At 40.1% G+C, this 27009-nt stretch overlaps 1 protein-coding gene across 1 annotated transcript in view; it reads right to left on the bottom strand.

The window, feature by feature from the left end:
- ZKSCAN8 (zinc finger with KRAB and SCAN domains 8) overlaps positions 1 to 26015 on the bottom strand; it is a 50004-nt gene extending 23989 nt beyond the window's left edge. Inside the window, 6 exon segments of the mRNA XM_059937918.1 lie at positions 12846 to 13794; positions 15220 to 15343; positions 15659 to 15750; positions 17582 to 17723; positions 18365 to 18872; positions 25778 to 26015. Of these exon segments, the coding sequence (XP_059793901.1) occupies positions 12846 to 13794; positions 15220 to 15343; positions 15659 to 15750; positions 17582 to 17723; positions 18365 to 18781 (1724 nt within the window). The 5' untranslated portion in view covers positions 18782 to 18872; positions 25778 to 26015.
- Between the last annotated feature and the right edge of the window lie 994 nt (positions 26016 to 27009).

Below are 27009 nucleotides of genomic sequence, written 5' to 3'. Positions count from 1 at the left end.
AGAATTGACACCTTGTTCATACCTTTGGCCTTGATTCCTGAAATAAACAGACCTTTCAAATGTAATTTATTCCCTGATGCTAAAGCAATATGATGTAATAAAGACTAAACTAGGACTCTCAAACATGTTCCACAAACCCAGGACATACCGATCACACGGTGGCCAGATCATATGTTTTTCTTCAGTCTGTACCACCACAGAACTATTGGAATGAACACCTGACTCAAATAACTATTTAAGTCTACCCTTTATAAAGGTATTTAAAGCACAAAATCCGGGATATAAGTGAGCATATAAAATAATAGATAGTTTCTACTTAAGACTTTTTATCATATTTAATTAAATTGGGAAACAAGATAGGAGTTGCAGAGATTTTCAGATAGCAGAGCAGATGAAGGAGCACAGGAATAGAGAAGGCAAAAAACCAGAAATTCAACTGATAATTAATTAGTTTGGGAAAAATGACAATAACATCATCGTTGTGTTTTACCACTCACACAAGTCCACACTATTTGGGTTGGAAGAGAGACATGAAGATAAAAGAAGCTCTGTCTACTGCTACCTCTACTATTGCTGCAGCTGATGTTGCTATGACAGACAGTATCTTAGCAACAGGGGTGCTTTGTCTTCTCTGGAACTGTGACAGAACAGACCCTTTATCTCTCCAAAGAAGGATCCACTCCATCTTTATAATTCAGACCAATGTGTGGATAACTTGTTGGATTGCTCCCACTCTCTTATCCCCTGGGAACAAACTCAATTCTATCTCCAAACTTAATAAAACTTTTGCTTCAAACTCAAATTACACAAATTATCCCCCTCTGCCTTTTTCCATCTTACAAATTGTTTTATGTCTCAACAGTGATAAGTCAACACCCCCAAACCTCTAACCTAAGCATGACAATGAGAAAAACATCAGTCAAATTTCAATTGAGTAACATTCTACAAAAAACCTGAAAGTACTCCTCAAAACTGTCAAAGTCATCAAAAACAAGGAAAGTCTGAGAAACTGTCACAGCCAAGAGGAGCCTATGGAGACATGACAATTAAGTGTAATATGGTATGCTGGATGGGATCCTGGACTAGAAAAAAGAACATTATGTAAAAATTAAGGAAGCGTGAATAAAGTATGGACTTTAATAATAATAGGCAATAGTAACTCAATAGTTGTGACAAGTATTCTATATAATGTAAGATGTTAATAACAGGGGAAACTGGGGACTTCCCTGGTGATCCAGTGGTTAAGAATCCATGCTTTCAATGCAGTGGGCACAGGTTTGATCCCTGGTTGGGGAACTACGATTTTACATGCCACGTGGCGCAGCCAAAAAAAAAAAGAAAAGGAAACTGGGTGTGGGGGGATATAAGAACTCTCTGTACTATCTTCACAATTTTTCTGTTAATCTAAAATGCCCAGAGATCAGAAACTATCCTAAAAATTTTATTTAAAAATTTGTCTATGTTTTTGAATAGGTAATATACAATTCAAAAGTCAAAATGGTCTCAAAAGATATACAAAAAGAAGACTTGTTTCCACTCTGATCCCCTCAGTTTGCCACCTCCATAGGTAATCAATTTTATTAGCTTCTTGTGTCTTTCCAATATTTCTTTATACAAACATGTACTTTTTAAGCCTCTGATTTCCTTAATCCAGTTTCGAGCCCCACAAATCAGTCACAGGTTTACTTTCATATGGACACTATACCTTCCATGGCTTAGGAACTGTACCATTTCTAAGTGATGTTGTTCTATCAAGTTTCTCTGAACAGTAGCTCCTTGGCAACACTGAAAAAGGCTAACTCAGTGCACAGGTCACATGCAAATGAACCCTTGCCCAGAGTCCAGAAACATGGCTACCATGGAAGCATGTGGTGCAAGTCGCTTTGCCCTTAGCAAAACACAGAGAACCCCTAGTCCTACCCAAACCCCTTCTGGTCTGTAGCTTGCTCACACTTGAATTAGCCTTTCCTGTGACTGCCTCAATGTGCCTTCTTTTCCCTAATATATTCCCCTCACAGCCCCAAACTGCTGATATTGACTTTAGGCAACTACAAAGGATAATAAATACAGTATTTTTTCTGGATAAATTATCTTAAGGGCTACAAATATGTATAAAGTTACCTTTCTGAGCTGTTATCAGATACCTTAAGATCTTTAATTCCAAAGAAAAGCTATCAAGAAGAAAGAGGGACATTTGCTTTCATCATTTAAACAGAAGAAAAAGGTTGGAGGCAGAGGGGAATGCGATATAGATACCAAAAGAAAGGAGTTTCCATGAGTAGAGCATTCAGCTAAACTGATTTTTTCCTTTGAGGCAAAATGACAGTATTTCAAGAACATCTAAATAAAATTGCCAGGTGTCCGTCACTCGTCAATCGTCTGATAACTAAGGTTATCAGAACAAAGGAGAGCTGAGGGCACACAGCCAAGAGAAAAGAAAGTCTCCTCCACCTCCCCACACCCGCCTGGAAGTCGGCCCCGCCAGAAAAGCGAGGAGGGTCACTCCAGCGATTGTCAGTCCTGCGAGCCTCCCAGACGCTGTTGGGGAACTCGGGGGTCTCTGGGGGAGTCGGCAATGCCAGTGTGGCAACGGCCCAGAGGGAGGAAGGAAAGGACAGAAGAAGAAGCCGTGGGAAGAGAGAAAGGAAAAGATAGTAAAAGAGAAGGGAGGAGTGTGCGAAGAAGGCGGGGAAAGGGGAGGGGCGGCAGGGTGAGGGGAAGAAAAGGGTCGGGGCGCAAGGTAGAGGGGCAGGTGTGAGGCAACGAGGTGCAGCGCGTAGTAACCCTCTCTGCTGCTCTTCGCCCTACAGCTCAATCCAAACCCAAGGAGAAAGACGAGAGAGGTCTCACCTGGAAAACCGTGATTTGATGAACCGACAGGTCCTCTGACGCCCGCACTGGCTCGGAGAGGTCGACTTCCGCGGAACCCCGCCCCAGGCACCTGGTGGTCCGCTCTGGGATCCTGGAGGCTTCCCTCTCAGTGGTTCATGAGCTGAGGACCTGAAGGGAGCAAGAGTGGAAAGGATTCTATTTACACAGAAAAAGGCATTTTAGGCTTTTTAGCTCCTTTAATCCTGCAGGGCAGACGTTACAGTCATCCTCTCATATATAAGAAATCTAAGAAGCAGGTAAGTTTTCTGAGGTTGGACAACTAATAAAAGAGCTGAGGTGGAATTTGAACCTAGATCTGTTACAGTCCCAACTCCTTCCATTTCCCTCCCAACAGAACCAGCGAATGGTATCTCAAGGCTTAGGTCTTAGAAAATAATCCCTATGTTAATTTGTAAATTTAACACTATTCCAATAAAAATACGAACTTTTTAATAAGTAGATTTTAAAGTTCACATAGAAAACTAAACAAGCAAGACTCTGCCTGGGAAAACTGAAAAAGAAGGGCAATGAAGGGGCACTTGTCCTAAAGAATTTTAAACATATTATAAAGCCTCAATAATTAAACAGTGTGGCACTGGTGAATGAGATAAACAAATAATTCAGAATAGAAGGTCCAGAAATAGATGCAATCACAGGCAGAAATCTAGCATATAATAAAGGTAGCCAATCAGTAAGAAAAAGATGAATAGACTTTTCAATAAATGTATGCGGAGAACTGGGTAATCATCTGGAAAAACATTAAATTGGATTCCGACCTCACTCTGTACACCGGTAAATATTTCAAATAAATAGAAGTTGTAAATGTTATAAATGAAACCATACAAGTGCCAGAGGAAAACATGGGAGAAGTCTTTTGTAACTTCAGAGTAGGAAGCCCTTTCTTTCTAATTACGAACCAAAATCCAGAGGCCATAAATGAAAAGATTGATAAATTTGACCACACACACAAAGAATCCATACTCCGGCAAGGTAAAACAAAAAAACCCACTTAAGTAGAGTGAAAAAAAAAAAAAAATGGAAAATATACTTACAACTTATAGCTCAGACAACAGACAGCAAAGGGGGAACTTCTGAATAATAAAAGTCATGGAATTGGCAGAGCTGAGCTGGATTCCCTACTGTTCCACCCTCATTTTGAACTTAACCAGATTGCTGAGCATTCATAACCACACAGTTATGCTGATCTCATTAAGCAGAAGCTTAAGAAAAAAAAAGTGTCCTCAGGTCCCTTACATCCAGAACCTTCAGAAAACTATAGAATGTCAAAGTTTAACACTTAACAACTCTCCTGTAGGGAGAAGGGTCCCTGTAATTAATATTTCAATAGTGTATTCCTGGTTAGGAGCCGGAGAGACAGTGGTTCTCCTTCTGCTGCCAGAGCTGACATTTATTAATAGATCACTTCTTGACTGTGTGCAAGAACTGGGACCTAGAAAAAATTAAACACGTGAAATTATGAGGGAATAACTGTATAAACAAATAAATCAGCAGAGCAGGCCAAGTCCCAGGAAGGTAAGGAGAGGAAGAAATAATTACAACAAATATCTAGATAGCATTTCTTATGTACCAGGTAATGTTCATGTAATGTAAAAGGCAGTTGCTTCTATCATCCTCATTTACAGACCAGGAAATGGAAGCACAGAGATTAAGTTATTTGGCCACTATCACAGTCTGACTTTAGACTTGCTTACATAAAACGTAGGAAAAAAAGAGAAGAATCACTAAGAGGCTAAAAGTTTTAAGATGACTTGATAATACCTCTCCTTTGCTGCCCTCTTGTCTAGGTTCACCCTACTCCCTCTTGAGGTCCTCCAGCTTAGCCACTTTCCCAAAGACCCTCTCCCCCCAATGCCACTCCCATACCCAGACCTGGCATTCCTCATCAGAATAGTCAGGAACTGGACTCAGCCATTGTCAACCGAGCTGCTGGAGCCAGCTCAGAGCAGTTTTCTAGTAACAGAATCCTTGGAACCAGCAAAAGCAGCTCTTCTAAAAATGCATACATGCAGCTTTCTTGTTAACTGGAGAGTCTGCAATTCAGTAAGATTTCTCTTGAGGGCCTCCCTTTTCCGGAATACTTCTGTAAAAGAAACATTAATTTACTCAAAGAAAAAGCAGATTGCCATAGCTGTTACACTAATTACTAAGGGTAATGGGAGGAAAAAAAAAAAAAAAAAAGAAAGCCATGTCAAATAAGGGGCTAACTTGCAAAGAAGGGCTGTCAGATCACAAACTGGGATTAGCAGGCGTGGCCCTGTGCCACAGGAATCTCCTTGCCATTGCCTCGGAGCACTACCGGGAGAGGGCCTGGAGACGTGCGTCGGGAGAGAACAGCACCGCCGTTGCCGGTAGGCGGGTCTGCACACGTGTGGACGGAAAAGTTACTGCTAAAGGGGAAGGGCGATTATTTATTGCCAAGCTGAAATACAGAGATGTATTCTGCATTCTAAAGGAAATGTGGGCACGAAACGCAGATGTGGAAGAGGAAACCTCTCCTAAATGTAGAGCTCCTAATACTTCCAATCATTTGCAGTTTCTCCCTTTTGTTTGGAATGGCAAGCTGAGGGGTCTGGTGGGCATTGATTCCAAATGTACCAGGGGTACACGTTGTTAATGTGACTCAATAAATCTCTGAAGACCTCAGGAACGACAGGGGTTATAATCCCGAGAGAAGTAGTCCAAATGTGGACCCCAGCAGCACTAAATCGCGAGAAAAACCCTTCCCTGGAGGGTTGCATCTGGGCTTAGTGCCCACCGTCCCAGGACCGCCTCTCGGGGTTCATGCCAACGCTCCACCCCGGCCCGACCAAGGAGAGGGAATCCGAGGGGTTGCAGCTGAGCAACGTCCACCACGCCACCGCCCAAACGCAGAGCACGCTACAGCCGCCTGAGCAGCAACCTGCTCCGAGAGCTCCCCGCGGGCGGAAGTCCCTCTCTGCACTTCCGGGGCGGGGCCTAGCTTGTACCCAGGCAGGCCGTTGTGGGCTCTGGTCCCTACTAAGTCATTCCTGGGAGCTCCTCTGCCCCGAGTCTTTGAAAGACTCCGAATTCCTGTCTCACCCGTCACGAAGGTGATTTTTTGCTTCCTGATTTTACCCAGGGTAGGGTCACCCTCGAATATTGGAATTTAAAGACACTGCAGCTGGGAAAGGGCAGTATCTCCAGTGTGGGCCCTACAGGATTCCTAAAACTGACACACAGGACCCTAAGAGCTCTGGTCTTCACTATTAGCAGTCTGAAGCCAATGCTGCACATTCTATGTGCTTTCTCCAAGATTAGGAACCAGACCTGAGAGGGCAGGACTTTCAAAAGGGCGGCGGTACTGCAAAATCCCTTGGACTACTGAGTCGTTTATTAAAGAATTTAACTCAAGACACCAGTCAGTATACTCGTTTGGACATACAAGCTGATAAAAGGAATAATTCCTAAAATGAAACACTACAAGTGGAGGCAATAAGCATGAATACATCCCACGGCATAGTATGAATCAAGAACATAAAACAAGGGTCATGATTAGCCAAAAAAGAAATAGGCAAAGCCTCAGGAAGCCTGGATTCTATTTTCACCTGTACCACTAACTTAATGGGTGACCTGGTGCAAGCCACATGACCTCTCTGGACCTTCATTTACAGAATAACGGGCTGGAAAATGATCTCAAAAGTCACTTCCAAACCTAGCATTCTATAGACTGTATGAGTAAACACAACAGATTAACGCAGTTATTTCTTTGCTGTATTACATAAACCGATTTTTCTAACTCTGGGATCGTTACTTTTTAAACCTGTTGAAGGAAGTACCATTGAGTTACAAAAGGAGACTAGTTTTTAGAAAGTCTTCTTTTACACTACTCAATTTCCTAATTAACTAAATTTCCTACTAATATTTCCCCCTACATGTGTTTAAGTAGGATTAACAGAGTATGTTAAAAACTTAAGTGGGAATGTATTTTAATACTTGGCAAACTTTGACAACGTTCTGGCTTGGGGTTTCCTTGGGAAGTTGGCAGTTATTCCTGTCTAGTGGCTGTCCAAGGGACTGTCAAGGGTCATGTGTTGTCCCCAAAGCTAAATCTTTGGTAAGTTGCAGGCCCTCTGCTAAAGAGATAGGCCCCAGTGTTTTACCTTGTATTTTATGTAATGAACCAAGATATAGAAGGCTAAAACTAGACTTGTACTCCTACAACATCTTCCACTTGGTAGAAAGGATGGAGGCAGATTTGATGCTGAAAGCAATCTTAAAACATACCGGTATGTTGCTGTAAACTCCAAACATTAAGGCTTTTTGTAATCTTACAAACTACAAAATATATAAACACTTAGGATTCTCATAAAACTTGGCATAGCTAATTTTTCTAATTGTAAAAAAATCTAGTATTTCGTCTCTCTTCTTTTTTCTATTTACCTTAAATACATCTAGGCCAGGGTTTCTCAACCTTGGCACTATTAAACATACGGAGCTTGATAATTCTTTTGTTGTGGGGGTTGTCCTGTGCACGCAGTATGTTTAGCAACATCTCTAGCCTCTAACACTAGATGCCAGTGGTATCCCAGCCATCCACTAAAGGTACAACCGAAATTGTCTCCAGACGTTGCCAGATTTCTCCAGTTGAGAACCACTGGTCTAACTTGAGATACAAAAGCCTATTCTCAAGCACTTTTGCAATGATAAACAGTAATCTTTAGAGCTTCCTATTTTCTTTCTTAACCAATAAATAACTCTGACCAAACAAATAGAAAGCTTCACATTTCAACTTTTCACACATACCCTCCTAAAGTTGAATTTTTTGGTCTTTAATCTTAGGTATAGGCAGTTATTGATGTACAATGGAAATGGGTCTGTGCACAAAATAAGAAGACATATATCCTCAAAAGCAGTGTAAAAATTCCTGTATATAAAAAAATAATCCACACAATAATTCGACAAGCATTTATTAAACGCCTACTATGTGCTCAGCACTGTACTAGGCACTAAGGGGTGCAAAGATACAAATGTAAAAGTTATTATTCCTGCCCTCAAGGAGCTTACAATTTAACTTGGGAAATAAATACAAATGTGAAACTACAATACAGAATGCTAGAAAATAATTACAAAACAACATATTAGTAAGTGCATGGACCTTAGTACAAACTCAAAGGATCAGTGCTGAGGCAGCACAGAATAAGGGAGGTCTCAGTGTGAGGTGAAATCGTCAGGGAGAGCTCATTCAGAAGATGTAATGGAAGCTAGGCTTTGAAGGGAGTAATGAACATGAGCTGGGGCCAAAGAGAAATCTAAGCAAAAGGAACAGCATGAGAAAGGCACAGAGGCAAGGGCTTATAAGACAACAGTGGAAGGTCACAGGAAGTTTAACCATGATAAATCAAGGTGAATATGCTAGAGAGTAATGAAGCTGAGGCAGATTAAGTATGGAGGGCAAGGTAATGGAGAACTTTGAACATCATTGCTCTGATAGGAATTATTTGCTGGGTGTTCTTGAGTGAAAATAAGATATCATAAAAATGGAGTTTGAGGAGGACCATCTTGGAAGCATACAAGGTGGGGATCTTGGGAGCAAGTAAACCGAAAAGAAAGAATTACAATAACCTGGGCCTCAGATGATATGGATCTGCAGAGAAGGATATGAAGGGATGGCAGAAACGTAAAAAAGTCCAGCCTCAAGGAGAAAACTGACTAAGAATTGGAACAACTTAGCAAGATTTTGGACATGAATGGTGGAGACCAGAAAAAGACTAAAAGACCACTCTAAGATTGGGATAAGAAATATGAAGGGTAGTGAGTTCTGTTCAGGGTAAAGATGTTAAGCAAAGATGCCTATTAAAAAGGAAAACAGGGGTTGGGGACAGAGTGATGAATTCTGTTTTCAAACACCAAGTTGTATAGGTACCTGTGGAAAAGTTCACAGGTACCTATAGTACCTGTGAGAGACAACCCACAGGGCAGGAAATATTAAGTTACTCAAATATAAGAAGGTAAGTGTAAACAATCACAATGGTTAAATAGGAGTATAGAAAAAGTAGTGAATAAAATTAAGACATGGAGATTTTCTCAGTGGAGAGGAAGAAAAGACCAACAAAAGCTAAAAGTGAAGAAAACTGACCAAAAAGGATCCCACAAGTCAAAGGAGAATTCCTGAGATGCAGGGGAAATTCCCGAGTATGAAATATAGATCTAGAAGGACAAGAACTAAGAAAAGGCATTAATATTTATCCACTGGTGATTCTGAGGATATTTCAGTGGAATACAAAAGCCAACAAGGAGAAGTTTTAAGAACAGATTAATGAGGAAACGGGGTTTAACAATGGATGACATGTTTGAAAAACCATGAATGACAGAAGAATAAAATGGTAGTTGGAAATGAGCAGTAAAGTTGAAGCTTTTACACATTTTATGCTGTAGATGAACTTACTGGTGTCATCCTGACTGTCCATCTGCCTGGCTTAGGGCATGGATATTTCATTTCCCTCCACAATGCTACTTTCCCTGGGGCAGTTTAGAGACAAATGTACTTGAATCTATAAGTTACTGCTTTGTCCTCCCAGTTTTTAAACATGTTTTACTTCTTTAAACATGTTTTCCTTGCAGAATTTAGCTTTCTAGTACTACAAAGCATCAAAAGTATCAACATTTAAAGATGATACAATTATAAACCAAAATGGCATTTTCAACCAGTTTTCCAGTAACTGTAATGGATTTGCACTATACTGCACATTCCCTCCCTCAGTAACCAGGAATACATAATTTTTAAATGGCTGGCCAGGGTTAGGGTGTTCATTAGAGATACAGCAGACCAGTTGTCAGGAGCACAGGCTTGAGAATCAGATTCTGTAGGTTAGAATCCCTGCTCTGTTACTTACTAGTTGTGATCTTGATCAACTCATTCAACTCTCTAAGCCTCAGTTTCCTCATCCATACAGTGGAGTATATAATATCTACCATAAGCATGAGAAATATGTAACATTGGGTTTGGCACATAGTGAGTGCTCAATAAATGTCAGCTATTATTATCTAGAGCCTCAGAACCAAGAGTAAAACTAACTGTTCCATATGGGAATCAATCACTGCATTCTAGCACTGCCACCTTACTCAATGGAGAAAATCTTTGAAACCTAAGATGTCTCTCCTAGGACTATGCTGGATCGCAACAGTTACGGAAGAACCACTTTATTACACCAGGTCCTAAAATGAAAAGCTGCAGATGGGAGAAGAAAGTACTGGTCAACAGTTCATTTCAGGTTAAGAGCATAAAAACAGAATATGCAGGATAAAGGAACTTAGTGCATGTCACTCATAGTTAGGAGCAAAATAAGGTCATACAGAGTGATCAACAATATTCTAATGCTAAGAGTGAAAACTGAGACCAAGAATGGGCTTCTACTTATGCCCCCAAAGAAACAATAGCCTTTTTCTACTGTCTTATACTACTTGGCTATTTCTATAGGTGTGCTGAATCAGCCTTGGTATATATTGTTCTTTCAAGTCATATTCTTTTCTCAAATGCATCCCAGTATAATACTAATCTTTCTGGTCATATTTCCTTTAAATTTCTGCCAGATGCTTAGTAATTCTGAGATTTAAGTCTGGCTACACATTACACTAATAAAGAGATGTTAACTGGTACATCTACAGTCATTTCAATATGGTACTCTGCTGAGAGCTTTCATTGGAATAGGAGACAACTGTTCCCCTAAACTATCAATACATGGGAGGAGTGTGTGTATACATGCACATGCACACACACACATACTCTCCCTCTGACAATGTACCCATCCTATGTAATATCTGTACACAGATAGCATTTGCCTCAGGTAGAATTAGTATCTTAAGGACGATAAGGCACAACTAAAGTGGAGAGCAAGGATCTAGAGACAACTAGATTTGTTTCTGGTTTCTTGTAATTTCAAGTACAAGGGAATTAGGAATGGTAATCTATAGGCCAAAAAGTGGGAGAGGGAGGAGGGAGGAGGGAGGAGGGAGGAGGAAGGAGGGAAGATAAGAAAATAAAGGATACTGAAAAGCATTGTTTTGAAGAAGTTAACCAAGGAAACCAGGATGACAAATGACAAGTGGGTACCAATGGTTCAATGAAATAGATGTAGATAACCTTGATGTTATTAGTGGTCAATATGGGCCATACTAGGGTAGGGAAGGGATGTTATAGGGAAGGAATTTATGATCCAAAAGGTGGACCTCTATGATACATGATTTTATGACTGATTTTTGAAAACATCAATCATAAAACAACATGATTAGAAAGTGCTGTCCCTGTTCATGATAGTCACAGTGTGAAATTTCATAATTTCCCTTGGAATTTTCATCACAATGTGTATCATTTTCTTCTGGATAGGATTAATGGAATGAATTCCAATTCTGACAGCCGACTTTGGAAACAGCCAAAAGTTATTCAATTCCAAATATGGTGAATAAGTGAGTAATCAAACGGTCAAAAATGAGATGAAATTCAAGAGTTAACAGAGTTTTCTTATATGGTCTATTAGATGGGAATCTTGAGAATGTTCCAAATATCTAGAGGAGTGGTAGCACTTGGAATAATACCACCACTAGAATAGCTAGAACTGCCCAATTTAAAGGACAACCTATATTTGGTGTTACCTTAAACCAGCCTCATTACTTTATACAATATCCCTTGGTATACTGAAAGCTTCAAAGATGAAATATAGTGCTTGGTGATGATGAGTTTAATACTGTGTCTTTGCTGGATTACAGATGGAGTGCACCAGAATTCAGAAGAATGAGGAATTGTGAGGTGAAGTATTCAACTGATTACCGCTGTAGATATGTAAAACTAATGGCAAGAAACAGATGAAGAATGAGTGAGATGCTGAGGCCGTCTAAGGAGGTGGGTCCAGGGTAAACACAAGAGTGTAGACCATCTAGTCAGGGGGTTTGTGCAGACCCCTGAGAGAGCAGTACCGTAATGGGCCAAAAGAGATGAGTATACATTCTTTGGAAGGATTTTTATGTCTTCTTCAAGCACCTCTGTCTCCTTTTTTTCCCATGTGATGCCTTAACGAGGATAGTGTAAACACCTATTTGTACCACAGTGTACAGTGGGAAGGTGGAAAGCAGAGTCAGAAGTCACCAAAAGGTACAACCATCCAAGCTCAAGAGCAGCGGGGCTGAGTCTCCACTCACCTCTTTCTCTGCATCATTCCCACAACCATCACTAATGCGTCCACTTCCTCGCTGACACAGGTACTGGGACTGGGAGTGGTGAAGGATACGTATGGATGCTCAATGACTCAGTGGAGTCAGTGAAGGTGATATATGAAGAAAAATGCTGGAGTGCTGTTAAAAATATAGCATTCTGAGTTTGCATGGGAATATGGATTTCCACTATCAGGAGCATTAGAATAAAATAAAATGCACACTTAAGCATAAACACATGAGGTGTCTGTAAAAATTTCCCTAGAACTAGGATCTTAGAAAGCTAAATATAAGTCTCACACAGAGGCTGCTTCAAACTCTAAAGCAGCTTCTTAGATCAGATTAGGAGCACAAGTGCACCTTTAGGGGAATAAATGGGAGAAGGGATCACAGATGGGAAGAAGCAGAGGAACTAGGAGGAGTAGCTTCTCTCAAACCTATAGCTACTCACCAAAAAGACAAAGTTAAGTGCCTCAAGCCACGACAAGCAACTTGCTCTAATGCTATTTTAAGCTTCTAAAGGATACCTTAGGCCATCGGGAGCTCCACTCCATCAGACACCTCCCAAGATAGTCAAGCTAATCAACCTGCATCAAGGCACTGGGCCCAAACTACTGAAGAGCTATTCTAACTTTGTCACCACTATCAATTCTGACCCTAGATAAGGTTGTAATGATGCTGAACTTTCTGCCTTTTTATTACACTGAAAGACCTCTCACTAGCACATGGTTCCTCTAATGTTGAATAATGCCCAATCTATGACTAAAGTTTTTTCCTAAACTCCCGTGGATTCAGATTTTTCTCCACTGTGGATTCTCTGATGTCGAATGAGACTTGACCTCTGAATAAAGGCTTTCCCACACTCATTACACTGATAGGGCTTCTCCCCTGTGTGAATTCTCAGATGCTGAATGAGGCCAGTGTTCCCATTGAAAGCTTTCCCACATTCTTTACATTTATAGGGTCTTTCTCCAGTGTGGATTCTCTGATGTTCAATAAGGCCTGACTTTTGACTGAAGGCCCTCCCACACTCATTGCATTTGTAGGGTTTCTCCCCAGTGTGGCTTCTCTGATGGCCAATAAGATGTGAGCTCCGCCTGAAGGTTTTCCCACACTCATCACACTCATAGGGCTTCTCCCCAGTGTGGATTCTCTGATGTCCGATGAGGTGTGAGCTATGACTGAAAGCTTTCCCACACTCATTACATTCATAGGGTCTCTCCCCACTGTGGATTCTCTGGTGCAGAATAAGGCCCGCACTCTGACTGAAAGCCTTCCCACACTGATTGCACTGATACGGCTTCTCCCCAGTATGGATTCTCTGGTGCAGGATCAGGCCTGTGTTTTGACTGAAGGCTTTACCACACTCCTTACAGTGGTAGCGTTTTACTTTGTTGTGGATATCCTGATGGGAAAGAAGGGCTGACCTGTAACTGAAGGCTTTACCACACACATTACACTGATAGGGTTTCTCCCCAGTGTGGATTCTCCAGTGGCGAACAAGACCTGAACTCTGAGCAAAGCTCTTCCCACATTCATCACATTTATGTCGTCTCTCTTGGGTGGGATTTCCCCGCTGCCTCTCTATTGTGCCCAGAAGGTCTCGGGCTTCTCCATGCTCAAGACCCCCGATAACATCCCCGTTGCATTTGGCAGCTGTCTCTCCATGTGGTTGGATTCCAGTAGATATTACCTGTTTTGAAGCTAATTCCCTGTTCTCATTCCTGGTCTCACCACCTGGAATAAAAATGTAATAAACATCAAGCCAAAGTCACTTCCTATTCTCTATATTAGGAGAAAGAAATCAAAGATGGGGGAAAGGAAAATACACTTGGAACAGCTACAAGTAAACGCAAAGCTCCCATCTGTCTCTGAAATGCCTTCGTTAATATGGGGAGAAAGGAGCAGGGTCAAACAAAAGTACCACACACCAACTGGGGAAGAACTGCCATCAAATAGGGTTGATGGAAGGAGGACTAAAGTAGAGGAGGGATCAACTACGGAGAAGTGGAAGTTGGGGAGTGGGAAGGAATATGGAACTATGAAAAGACCTAATGAGTGGAAAAGTAATGAAAAAAGTCCCAGTCATTAAAAGGGAGGAGCACAATAGGTCTAAGTGAGAGAAATCTATGTGAACTCAGAGAGCACTAAAAAATTTCAATTTCCAACTGGCAAAGAGACCAATACCCCGTTACAAACTGTAAGGTAAGTCCTAGATTAGAGAATAAAAGTGCCCTTTTTAAAAAAAAAAAAATATTTATTTTTTCTGGTTATTTTATTTCTATTTATTTTTTTAATTGAAGTATAGTTGGTTTACAATGTCGTGTTAGTTTCGGGTGTACAGTAAAGTGATTCAGTTACACATATATATGTGTATATATCTTTATTCTTTTTTAAAATTCTTTTCCATTATAGGTTATTATAAGATATTGAATATAATAGTTGCTGTGCTATACAGTAAATCCTTGTTTTTTATCAATTTTATATTATGGTAGTGTGTATCTTAATCCCATACTCCTAATTTATCCCTCTCCCCACCTTCCCCTTTGGTAACCATAAGTTTGTTTTCTGTGTCTGTGAGTCTATTTCTGTTTTGTAAATAAGTTCATTTGCACTATATTTTAGATTTCACTATTTTTTAGATTCTCTGTCTGACTTACTTCACTTAGTATGATAATCTCTAGGTCCATCCATGTTGCTGCAAATGGCATTACTTCATTCTTTTTACAGCTGAGTAATATTCCATTGTATTGAGATATATATATATATACACACACACACACCACATCTTCTTTATCCATTCATCTGCTGATGGACACTTAGGTTGCTTCCATGTCTTGGCTATTGTAAATAGTGCCGCTATGAACATTGGGGTGCATGTATCTTTTCGAATTAGAGCTTCTGTCTTTTCCAGATACACACCCAGGAGTGGGATTGCTGGATCATAATGGTAACTCTATTTTTAGCTTTTTAAGGAACCTCCATACTGTTTTCCATAGTGGCTGCAAAAGTTCCTTTTAGAACTCCAGAAGTCTCAATATTTTATCTTTCTGTTGGATCCTGAGTTTAAACTCAACTATGTCTTTCAGAAAGCTCAAAGCTACTGTACACATAAACAAACACAAAATCGTAAATGATAATAATAGCCAGAGCTCTCCTTACCCAGGGAGAACATGTTTCTGTAATTCTCTGGCCTGTTATCTCTACTCAGATCCTTCTGTGATGAATCAAGAAGCCATTCCTCTCGAATTAGGGACACAGCCATGTCTTCAATCTTCTCCAAAGTCTGAAACAAAACAAGATGCCCATCTGGGACTGGGACTGTTCCACAGTTCAAACCCAGAGTGTCAGAGAGATCCACCAGGGTGGGAGTGGATCAAGAGGTGGGAATGTACTGTAAAGGGATCTGCATAGCTAGCAGGAAAGAACAGGAAAATGCACCAGATTTATTGGGGGAAAATCAAGGATCAATCTGTCTCTATGCAGAAGAACATGGGGCAAGTTCCTAAGTGAGTACTGCTACAGACAGTCCAGACATGGGGTAGATGCCACAAACACTGTCAAGTGGAGCTATGGGGTTTCAGTGAGGAGCACAACTCACCTGGAACCCTGCTGTAAGAAGTGTAGCTGTCATCTCCTGGTCTCGAGGACTTCCTTTCTGGGAAGGGGTAGGACTCTGTGAAGCAGATATGGCTGAGAGAGGAGAAAGGAGCTATGAATGAGACCAGCCTTGTCCTGTGGTTATAGGAACCAGCACTAACACATTCCAAAATTATTTGTATTTCAGCCGATATGCATGCCAGAGATTTTGAATATGAAATGCTGTTAATCTTGGATTCTGGGTTCATACCTATGGTTGCTCAGAAAACATCTGCACTTTGATGTCCCACTCAGCCTGAAGTTACATGTCAAAAATAGAAAGTGTACTGGTTTCCTAACAGGAAGTGCTTTACAATTTCTTCTCTACCACCAAAGCTATATTCCATCCTTGTGCTTGTACACAGTATTTCTTTAGGTCCTAATCTCTTGCCAAGCTGAATATGAGAACCAATCTATCTCTACTAACTTTATTACTTTTTTGAAATGTCTACCATGACTGCCAGCATCTGCTTCCTATAGAAACCAGACAGGGTAATATCAAAATCAACATAGACTATTGTGTCTTGGGCAACAGGCATTAGAATTTTACATAAGGATTGTATTATTAATTGAAAATGTTTCTATACTTCTTTAGAAATATTAAAAATCCACTAATTTAGAACAAATTACTATAAACCACATAAATGAAAAAATAAGAAATTCAGGGCAAGTATGAGATGAGACTAGAACATCTTATCTTGTTCCGTAAGAAAATTCTCAAAAAATGATGGAGAAATGTCAATAGGACACAGGAGCCAGACTGAAGAGGCCTCCTCTGGCCAACTCTGAGACAATTTAAGCATCAAAATAAAGATAGTAACAGAACATTTCTGGAATAAAATAAGAATTTATGAGTCCATATTGATAAATAAAAAATGAATAAATAAAATAAAATGGGGGAAGGAGGGAACACTCTCCATTACAATAAATAAATAAATGTAGAAGAAATGACAGAGTTAGAAAATAATCACTTTAGTAATCACTGATTCAGTCAAGAAGCATCAATAAATACTAAAACTAGTGTTTCAGCAACAAAAGTTTCATGAGGACCAGGATATTTACATAGACTCAAGAGTATCTCCCCACAAATTACTTATTAATTACAAAGGGAAAAACAATAACAAAAACCTAGCAAGAATAATCTTAACCAAGTCATCAAAGATAACATTACCAATAACAGACAAATTCCTGTTGTATTCCTGAGAAGGACAAAATCACTTCTGGGATGTTCATGCCAAATATATACAACTCGAATCTAAATATGAGGAAACATCACACAAACTCAAATTGTTGTCATTCTACAAAATAACTGACTTGTACTCTTCAAAAATGTCAAGATTGTGAAAGGCAAAGAAAGGCTGAGGAACTACTCCAAGTTAAAGGAGACTAAAGAGACAGGACAGCTAATTGCAAAGTGGGATCTTGGACTAGACTCTGGAAGAACATTATTGGGACAACCAGCAAAATATGAATATGAACTGTGGGCTAGATTAGTATTGCATCCATCAGTGTTAAATTTCCTAATTGTGATCAATTTACTGTGGTTATCTATGAAAACACTCTTGTTTAAGAAAATACATACTGAAATATTTACAAATAAAGTGTCATGATACCAGGAAAACCTCAAAATGCCTATGTTGTAAATACACTGTGGTAACAGAAATGTATGAATACATAAAACCCCCAAATTCTTTAATTTGTTCATGAGTTTACCACTGGGACTAACAGTCTGTATTTGAAGCCTAGATAAACATTTAAATCAGGTCTTATGGCTGGTCTGTAAACAGTACAGGCTAGTTCCTTCCAGGAACTAGACAGGTGTCCCAAATGTACTTTCTTTCCTCTCTGCTTTCCCACTCCTCATCAATGAAATCTGGCTCCTCACCTCTGTCTTGTGGCCCTTGGAGCACTGGAGATTTGTGCTGGGTTGCCACAGGTTGGAGCTGAGTATCTGGAGGCTCTGGTGCAGATTTGGAATGCACGACCTCCTCCCAGAGTACCCTATGTCCATGTGCACGAGCAGGGACCTAGAAACAAGACACCTGCATTACAAGGAATCCCTTTGAGAAATGAAGCGAACAATGTAACAGTACTAAGAGCACATCTAAAGGGATACATACTGGGGGAAGGAAAAAGCAGAATCTCACTGACTTAGGAACACAAACATGTTGATTTGCACAGAAAGGCATCATTTCTGCTTAGTACTGAAGGAAAAGATTTCTGCTGATGCCCTCCCTGCTGCACACAATGCTGATATTTTGCATTCCCAAGAAAGGGGAAGAATGATAAACAGAAACTTAAAGCAGTGCTCTTCAGTGGAAACAACTTTTGATAAGGAACTAGGAAACCTGAGTTACGGGCTCAGATCTACATTTAGTTATTTGGGTGCCCCTGAAAAAGTAAGTTAAGCTCTCTATGCATCAGTTTCCCATCTGGCAAACAGAACAATACAGTTGTAGGGAAGTTATGAGGATAAAAAATGGATTTATATCCTTTATAAGAATAAAAAGAACTCTACAAATACAAGCCATACCACACGATAACTCTTTTCATCCTCCTGCAACACAAACTTATGCTTGGCATTTATTCTCCCATTGTTGTGTCAATGTCCCTCCACCCAGCTTCCTGGACTCTCACAGTCAGAGCATGCCCACCTCCTTCTACTTACTGGCCGTCCTAGTATATCAATTTGCCTTTCCAAATCCTCCAGTAGAGTCACCACCTCCTCTCCATTCTCTAGCTGATGTTCCTTAACCAGAGTCTGGAGCTCCTCGGGCAGGATGGTCAAGAACTGCTCCAGCACCAGCAGCTCCAGGATCTGCTCCTTGGTGTTCAAATCTGGCCTCAGCCACTGATGGCAAAGTGCTCGGAGTTGGATCAGAGCTTCTCGGGGTCCTAGTGTCTCTTGGTAGCATAACTTCCTGAAACGCAAGCGGAACAGCTCTTGGCCAGGAGGGTTATTTTCATGTAGACTTGATTCCTGGTCCCAACCATGATCTTCCTCTACCTTGATAATTACAAGGTCCTCTTCAGGAGCCTGGTCTGGTGGGGATGGGGCTAAAGACTTCCTTGATTCTGCAGCCATTTAGGGCCGGAAAAGCTCAGGAGACTCGTTTCCACTACTTTCTTTATCTTCTTAAGAGAACCTTCTGAGGGCCTCTTCTTTAAGGGTACTTCTTTGGGAAGAGAAAATGACAAATAGTGTAAAGGCAAGTCAAAGGTCATAGTAATTTACTGAGATATCTTAACAAGTTCCCTACCATGACATGGACTTCATGGCTCAGTCATTTAAGTGATCCTCTCCAGAAATAACTCCTTGCCTCCTTAGCCTTCTGCATGCCAATCCCATCTGGGAATAACTCTTTCCTTCTGCTTTCTCTCTTGGGGATGTGGAACATGGCTAAACAAAGTCAGGAAACCATGTAGACTGGGTCTAACTGAAATTCTGCATTTAACCTCATGTGGCCCTCAGGGCTCCTGATTTAACTCCTTTCAACATTTGTTATACCAGCTATACTGTTTCTACACACTTCGGCTCTCAACCTGCCCCTCACTCTCAACATGAGAATAATTTCCATATAATCTAGCTCAAGATATTGTCAAGAACTGTCCTAACACTTTCTTCTTCTCCACCTGACATTATCATACATGTGCTCCCCCTGCCATCTTCCCCCTGTCTCCAGGCTAACTTCTACTATGGACTTTACCTCAAGCTCTATAACTCCTCTCTGGGGCACAGGTCCTGCATCTCCAAGGAACCTGGATGCCCTATCAACACCCGCAACCCCAAAACCTAGTCCCATACACTAATGATGTTCCAGAATGTTTTATAAATAAAATCATACAGTATGTAGCCTTCTGAGTCTGGCATCTTTCACTTAGCATATTGTACTTGAGATCATCAATGTTGTTGTACATATCAGGAGTTTATGCCTTATATGGATGAATGTTTATCCATTCTCTAGTTGACACTATCTCAATTGCTTCCAGTTTTTGATGATTACAAATGAAGCCACTATAAACATCTGCATATGAGTTTTTGTGTGAACATAGTTTTCATTTCACCCGGGTAAATATCCAGAGGTAAAACTGCTAGGTCATATGGTAAGTATATGTATAACTTTATAAGAAACTGCCAAACTGTTTTCCAAAGTGGCTATAATACTTTGCATTCCACTAGCAATATGTGAGAACTGCAGTTGCTCCATATCCTGACCAGCATTTGACATATAAATAAATATATATATTTAGACATATATATATAGATTTAGATATTCTAAAAGACATATAGTGGTATCTCACAAGGGTTTTAATTTGCATTTCTCTACTGACTAATAACGTTGAGCATCCTTTCCTGTGCTTATTTGCCATCCATATAGTTGGTCTTTCATATCCATGGGTTCCACATCCCTGGATTCAATCAACCACGGATCAAAGATGTTTGGGGAAAAAAAAAATTCCAGAAAGTTCCCAAAAGGAAAACCTGAATTTGCCACACACCACCAACTATTTACATAGCCTTTACATTTTATTAGATATTATAAGTAATCTAGAGATGATTTAAAGTATACGTGAGGATGTGTGTAGGTTATATGCAAAGACTATGCCATTTTATATGAGACTCGAGCATCGACAAATTTTAATATCCATGAGGGGTCCTGGAACCAATCCCCCATGGATACCAAGGGACAACTGTATATTTTTTGGTAAGTATCTGTTCAAAACTTTTGCCTATTTATAAAATTAGCTTTTTTAATAATTGAGCTTTGAGAATTCCTTATATATTTTAGATACAAGTCCTTTATGAAATATGTGACTTGCAAATATTTCCTCCTTTTCATTCTTTTAACAGTGCCTTTCTAAGAACAGAAATTCATAAATTTTTGAAGTTTAATGTGTCAACTTTTTTCTTTTAGGGATTGTACTTTTGGTGTCATATCTAAGAAATCTTTGCTTAATCCAAGGTCACAACGATTTTCTCCTGTTTTTTTAAAAAAGTTTTATAGTTTTAGATTTTACCTTTAGTTCTATGATTGCTTTTAAGTTAATTTTTGTTCAGAGTTTGAGGTATGGATGGAGGTTCATTTTTTTGCATACAAATATCAATTGTTCCAGCAGTATTTGCAAAAAACGATTAAACTTTACCCATTGAATTGTCTTCACATCTTTGTCAAAAATCAAGTGACTATACATGTGTGGATCTCTTTCTGGAGTCTTTTTTGTTCCACTGACCTATATGTTTATCTTTTTGCCAATACAAAACTGTCTTGATTGTTGTGGCTTTTAAAATCTTGAAATCAATTACTAAGAGTCCTGCAACTTTGTTGTTCATTTTCAAAATTGTTTCAGCTTTTCTAGTTTTGTTGCCTTTTGATATAAATGTTATAATTGGCTTCTCCCACAAAAAAAAAAATCCTGGAATAGGATTTGTGTTGAATCTGTAGCTCAGTTGAGGGACAACTGACATCTTAACAATATTGTTTTCTATTCCATAAACATGGTATATCTGTGCATTTATTTAAGTCTTCTGATTTCTTTCATTAGTACCCAAACTATTTACCTATTCTCAAAGGACAAGATAAAATGCTTTCTTCTTAAAATCCTTCCTTAATGATTCCAATTGGAAGTGATTTCCCTCTTATTCTATACATCTGTTACATAAGTATGTATTACTTTAATGTTACTTTTGCCATAATTGTGTATTACTAGTTGCAAAGGAGTTTTGACTTTCTAACTTAATTGTATGTTTCCCATGAGTAGAGGCCTTTATCTTTTATCATACTGATAGAATTGAAGAACATCAGAGGGCTATTATTTACAATACCCGACACAGACTGTGTTTATATTTGTTGAAGAGTAAGTTTTAGATATAAGGTCTGAGGTCTTCTTTAGACCTGTTCAATTACAGGGTCCTATTTCTTTGGGGGATATATGTCTATGGCTTTTACCTTTGGTATTAGGCATCATCTCTTGCCTGCAGTAGCAGTGGTAAGTGGTCTTCCTGCCTTTGGTTATGCTTTCTTTCCATTCATGTTCCATAAAGATTCTTATTGTGGGTTGAATTGTGTCCCCCACAAAAGATATGTTGAGGTACTAACCTTTGGTATTTGTGAATGTGACCTTATTTGGAAAGAGGTTCTTTGCAGATGTAATCAAATTAAGATGAGGTTATACTGGAGTAGGGTAGGCCTTTAAGCCAATATGACTGGTATATTTTTAAAAAGAGAAGAGACACAGAGATTGACACACACAAAGAGAAGGCCATGTGAAGACACAGACACAGAAGAGAGCTATGTGACTACAGAGGCAGAGATGGTGTTATGTAGTTGCAAGCCAAGGAATCCCAAGGACTGCCAGTAACAACCAGAAGTTAGGAGATCATGAACCTGCCATCACCTTGATTTTGGACTTTTGGTCGCTATAACCATGGGAGAATAAATTTCTGTTGTGTTAAGCCACGCAGTTTGTGGTACTTTGTTACTGTAGTCCCATGCAACTAATATACTGCTAGAGAGACTGTTTTAACAAATATGTAATACAACTCACCCCCTTAAAATATTTCAACGGGGAACCTAACTTCAGCATGGTATGCAAGGCTCTTTATGATATGTAAACCTGCCTAGCTATATTTGCTATAAACTCTCCTTCATACAGCTTTTTCCAAATGTGGCTTTCTCATATCTCCACTCTGCTGCAGTGGTTCTCAATTCTGCCCCCGTCTCCCAGGAATATTTGGCAATATTCGGCAATGTCTGCAAACATTTTTGGTTGTCACAACTGAGGGGAAGGGATGCTACTAGTATCTAGTGGGTAGAGGCCAGAGATGCTATTAAACGTACTACATGCATAACATAACCCCCACAACAAAGAATGATCTGGTCCAAAGTGTCAATGTTGAGGCTGATAAATCCTGGTCTCACGGAAATCATTTAACTTTAACTTAAAAAGTCTCAGCTTACCTATTATCTTTTAAATTAGGTTTTCCCTGTTGCCCTCACTCTTCAGCCACCAATACCCCCAACCCCCTGCCCCAGAAGATTAAGGTGCTCATTCTTGCCAAGTTATTTTTTACATGGTCCAGACATAGGATTTATCACACTGTGTATAGTATGTACTGCAAATGTCGGCCCATGGCCATGGTTTTCTTGCAAATGTTAGTTTGTAGCCGTGACCTTTTTCTTTGTATCCCTTTTTAAGCAGGGAAGTTATATTACATATCTGTATGTCAGAAAGATCACAATGGCAGCACTGTGGACAACAGGATGGAGAAAAACATAACTGAAGGCAGCACTGTAGAGAATGGAAAAGAGCATAACCAAAGGCATCATATCCAAAAGCAACTGGCAAGAAATGCTAACATCAAGATAAAATCCCAGGGCTTCCATGGTGGCGCAGTGGTTGAGAATCCGCCTGCCAATGCAGGGGACACGGGTTCGAGCCCTGGTCTGGGAAGATCCCACATGCCGCGGAGCGGCTGGGCCCGTGAGCCATAATTACTGAGCCTGCGCGTCTGGAGCCTGTGCTCTGCAACAAGAGAGGCCGCGATAGTAAGAGGCCCGCGCACCGTGATGAAGAGTGGCCCCCGCTTGCCACAACTAGAGAAAGCCCTCGCACAGAAACGAAGACCCAACACAGCCATAAATAAATAAATAAAAATTAAAAAAATAAAAAAGATATCTTATAAAAAAAAAAAAAAAAGATAAAATCCCAGACCTGTAGTCTGCCAAGGGAAAGAAGAAGTAGGCACTTAGAAGGAAAATCAGATTACATATTGTTCCTGACATGAGTCTTCAAAGCAGTGTCTCTATCTTTCAGGGGTTTTGGGCCGAGAGAGTTGGGTAGGGTTGGCTCATAGTCTCTCAATCTAATGAAAACACAGAACTTCTCCCCATAAAAAAGCCCATAGGCACAAAAGTTTACATTCAATTTCATCGGGTTCATACACCAAACACCCACCTAAGGACTCCAGGAAGGTTAAGAACCCCTACTTAGAGAGTGTGGACAGAAAAGGAAGAGAATTTGAAAAGTTATCTTTAAAATCAGACAAGACTGGTAACAGTAGTTTTGGGAGTAAACTACAGATAGGAGAAATCAAGGAGCAAGAGATAAGGTTAAATATGGTAACTGACAACAGAGGGTTTAATTCATAGATGATAACTTTACAGAGAAGTGGGGGAATTTCCTGGAATACAGAGATTTGAGGGAAGAGTGAATTTGGACAAGAGGCTGAGATTTTGTGGAGGGTTTGAGACAAGGGGTAAACAATTTTGTTTTGAACAGACAGGATTAACACCCATGGTTTTAAAATAATTCATTTAAAAAAATCAAGGAAAATTTAATAAATTCTTAAAATTTCTTAAAATAGATACTTATAGTTTAAAAACTTAAAAGGTCATTACTATGGGACATGAATTCTGAGCTCTAACTGTTTTGAATGTGATTCTGCATAGTCATAGTTTTACCATGTTTTCTTATGAATTTCCTAAAGTCAAGGTTGATCTTTAAGTACTGAACTACTGGCCAACTTCCATCTTATAATCAATGCTCGTCAATACTAGCTTTAAAAGGTTTCAATGTTAAGTGTGCATCACGCAAGAGCTTTATATTGTTGATATGTTAAAACGGTAATATAATACTAAATGACATTAAATAAAGTCTCAGTAGTGAAACTGATGGGAGTCATCTAATTATCAGATTTGTTCATATTTTAAACCAAATCAACCAACAAATCTTATCCATTATCCATTTGATTATTCTTTTTAGTAGCTAATTTTCCATTTTTAGCCTCTTCCCTCTTCCATGAGACAGTTTTTGAAAATTACAGCCTATAACTAACCAAGTACAAAGATATGTACTACAAAATTAGTCTACTATGTACCCTCCTCTCAAACAGTTTTGTGTATATACACCTGTATTTAGGTTGGTAAACACCTTGTGGATAAAGACTGCCTCTTACATTCTCTTTTTAAGAATACCTCATCAAGTTTCTTGATTTAGGAAGCTAAAATAATCAATCTTTAAAGCTTTTTCTCATCTCAAACGCTATAATCCTGTGAACTACTGAAAGCACAACCCATTTTAACAGCATTATCTTTTCAACAGATGAAGAAAGAATGTTTTCTTCCTTTAGACTAATTTAAGCCTAATTTGGGATGTTTGGGAGTTGAAAATAAAACAAAACAAAGATATTTTCCAGGCTTTAAAGATAAAGGTGAAGCAAACACTGTGCTTTATACCTACCTCAAACTGCTTAAGTTTTAACATCTACCACATTTTACACTTAACCACAGCAGAAATTCAAAATATGTATGCATTTGCTACAACAATGATTACTACATAAGTATACTTAACTGAACTAATCAAACAGAAATAGGGATCATTTTTTAGAGGTGGTAGTGGCAGTCTTAATGTTGCCTGACAAAAATTACTCATGAGTCACTTGAGTTTTGGAAATGGGGCCCCTCCTAAAGAGTTCCCAGGCATCTGCTTCAATTAGCTTTAATAAACGAAGTATTCTGAATAAGTCTGAATTCTACATCACCACGAAGTTGTCAAAAAATGTTTCTTTTGTACATTTATCCAGTCAACACACCACCACATTCTGAATACACTACAAAGAGCAAAATAACTTAGCAGGAAAAATAGGTTTCCAAGGATAACTGGGGTTTCCAAAAGCAAAATATATCTTAAAAAAAAAAAGAGAATTGTGACGGAAATGCAAAATTGCTAAGTAAAAACAATTCAGATCGTGGAAAGAGGTGGATGAAAGATAACACGGGAAAAAAAAAAGATAACCCGGGAACAGTTTCCTATTTTAAGACAAAATCGACTGCAAATAACGCCACAGAACGATGAGCGATGAAGACAGCGAATCTCTACTAAAGGTTCCCTCGCAAAAAGTTTGGGCACGCGGACTCGGCCTGCGCTGGCAACCAAAGCGACCCTTGATTCACCGAATCACCGGGGCGCCGACCTCGGCTCAGGTCCCCTCTCAAGACCCCTCACGCTTGTTCTCACCTGCGGCCTGGTCTGGCCACAAAGCGCTCCCCTTCCACCGGCCCGGAGCCCGAACCGTACTCACCGTGAGTTCCAGCGGCGGCCCGAGTGGGGAAGGGACGCTGCAAAGTGTGAACAGACCTGGAGGAAGGGCTGGTAGAAAAAGGGGCGAGAGCTGTAACTGGACCAGGCCCCTCCAGCCCCTAACTTCCAAACGTGCGGAGGCACAGCACCGGCCAGCAAGCATCTTGTCCCAAGCTACTTCCGGGAGCTCTCTAGGAATCCTGGAGGTCTGAAAGCTCTATGGTCGACCGACTAAGGGGACGGGGCCACCGCGCCCCTCTCAACAGTACTCTGGGCCTAGCGTTCCTCTTGCGTCTACGCGTCGCAGGGTTGCGCGGCTCTAGGGCATCGGGAAAGTCGTGGGTAATAACGGACTGTGGTGTCACCTCTGCCCCGCGCATCTGGCTCACCCAGTCCGCTCCGCACGCTCGCTGGGGAGGTAACCGTCCCCCTGCGGGCTGATCTGAGGGCGTGCGGGGGCCAGGGATGAGAGGAGGCGGAAGCTGGGGTATCGGTGCAGGAGGATACACCTTAAGGATCCTTATGATGCTAATTAACTAGACTCGCGTTTGGCCGGGTTAGTTACCCCTGTACTTTACTGTTCTCGCTTCATAAATATGTCCAGTCCTCTCACATAGACTGCAGATTTCTTGAGGAATTCTTGTTAATTATGGTTCATAGCTTTTTGAATCCCCTACGGCACCTAGTAATAAATAGTACACCTTATACTATTAAGTATTCAAAAAATAATTATAATTAAATGTAAATTCTTTTCGAGTCTTTACATATGTTCCACCCTTTCCTATCTTAATGAATTGCGGTCTCTTACAAAACCTGCTTTGTAGTTTATTTTTAGTGCTGAGTTAAGCTTAGCATTATGACGTAATCTGTGCCGTAAGCTTCAGTAGTAGACCCTAGTTCTAATACCACAAATTTCGAAAAACCTAAGTTCAAATCTATGCTCATTCTTTATACACCCTTACAATGTTAACTTTTCAGACTACGTAGGATTTTGGGGCGGAGGCTGTGGATGTTAATCTTAGAAATAAAACACAATTATTTTAACAGCAAAATGGGTTTATGCAGGAAAAGCAGAGAATTGCAATTTGGGTCAGGCAAGCCGTGGTGAATCATAGGCAAGTGCAAGAGACAAAGGGAAGGTCAGCTTTTATTAGGTTTTAGGAGGAGACTGGGGAGGGTTGTCTTGAAAAAAAGTTCATTGGAGAGGAACAAGAGTTAGTTGTTATGGCGGTT

The sequence above is a fragment of the Balaenoptera ricei genome, chromosome 11, assembly GCF_028023285.1.
Source record: "Balaenoptera ricei isolate mBalRic1 chromosome 11, mBalRic1.hap2, whole genome shotgun sequence".
Lineage (NCBI taxonomy): Eukaryota > Metazoa > Chordata > Mammalia > Artiodactyla > Balaenopteridae > Balaenoptera > Balaenoptera ricei.
The sequence above is the reverse complement of the archived record's forward strand: the minus strand, read 5'-3'. Positions and strand labels throughout refer to the sequence as shown.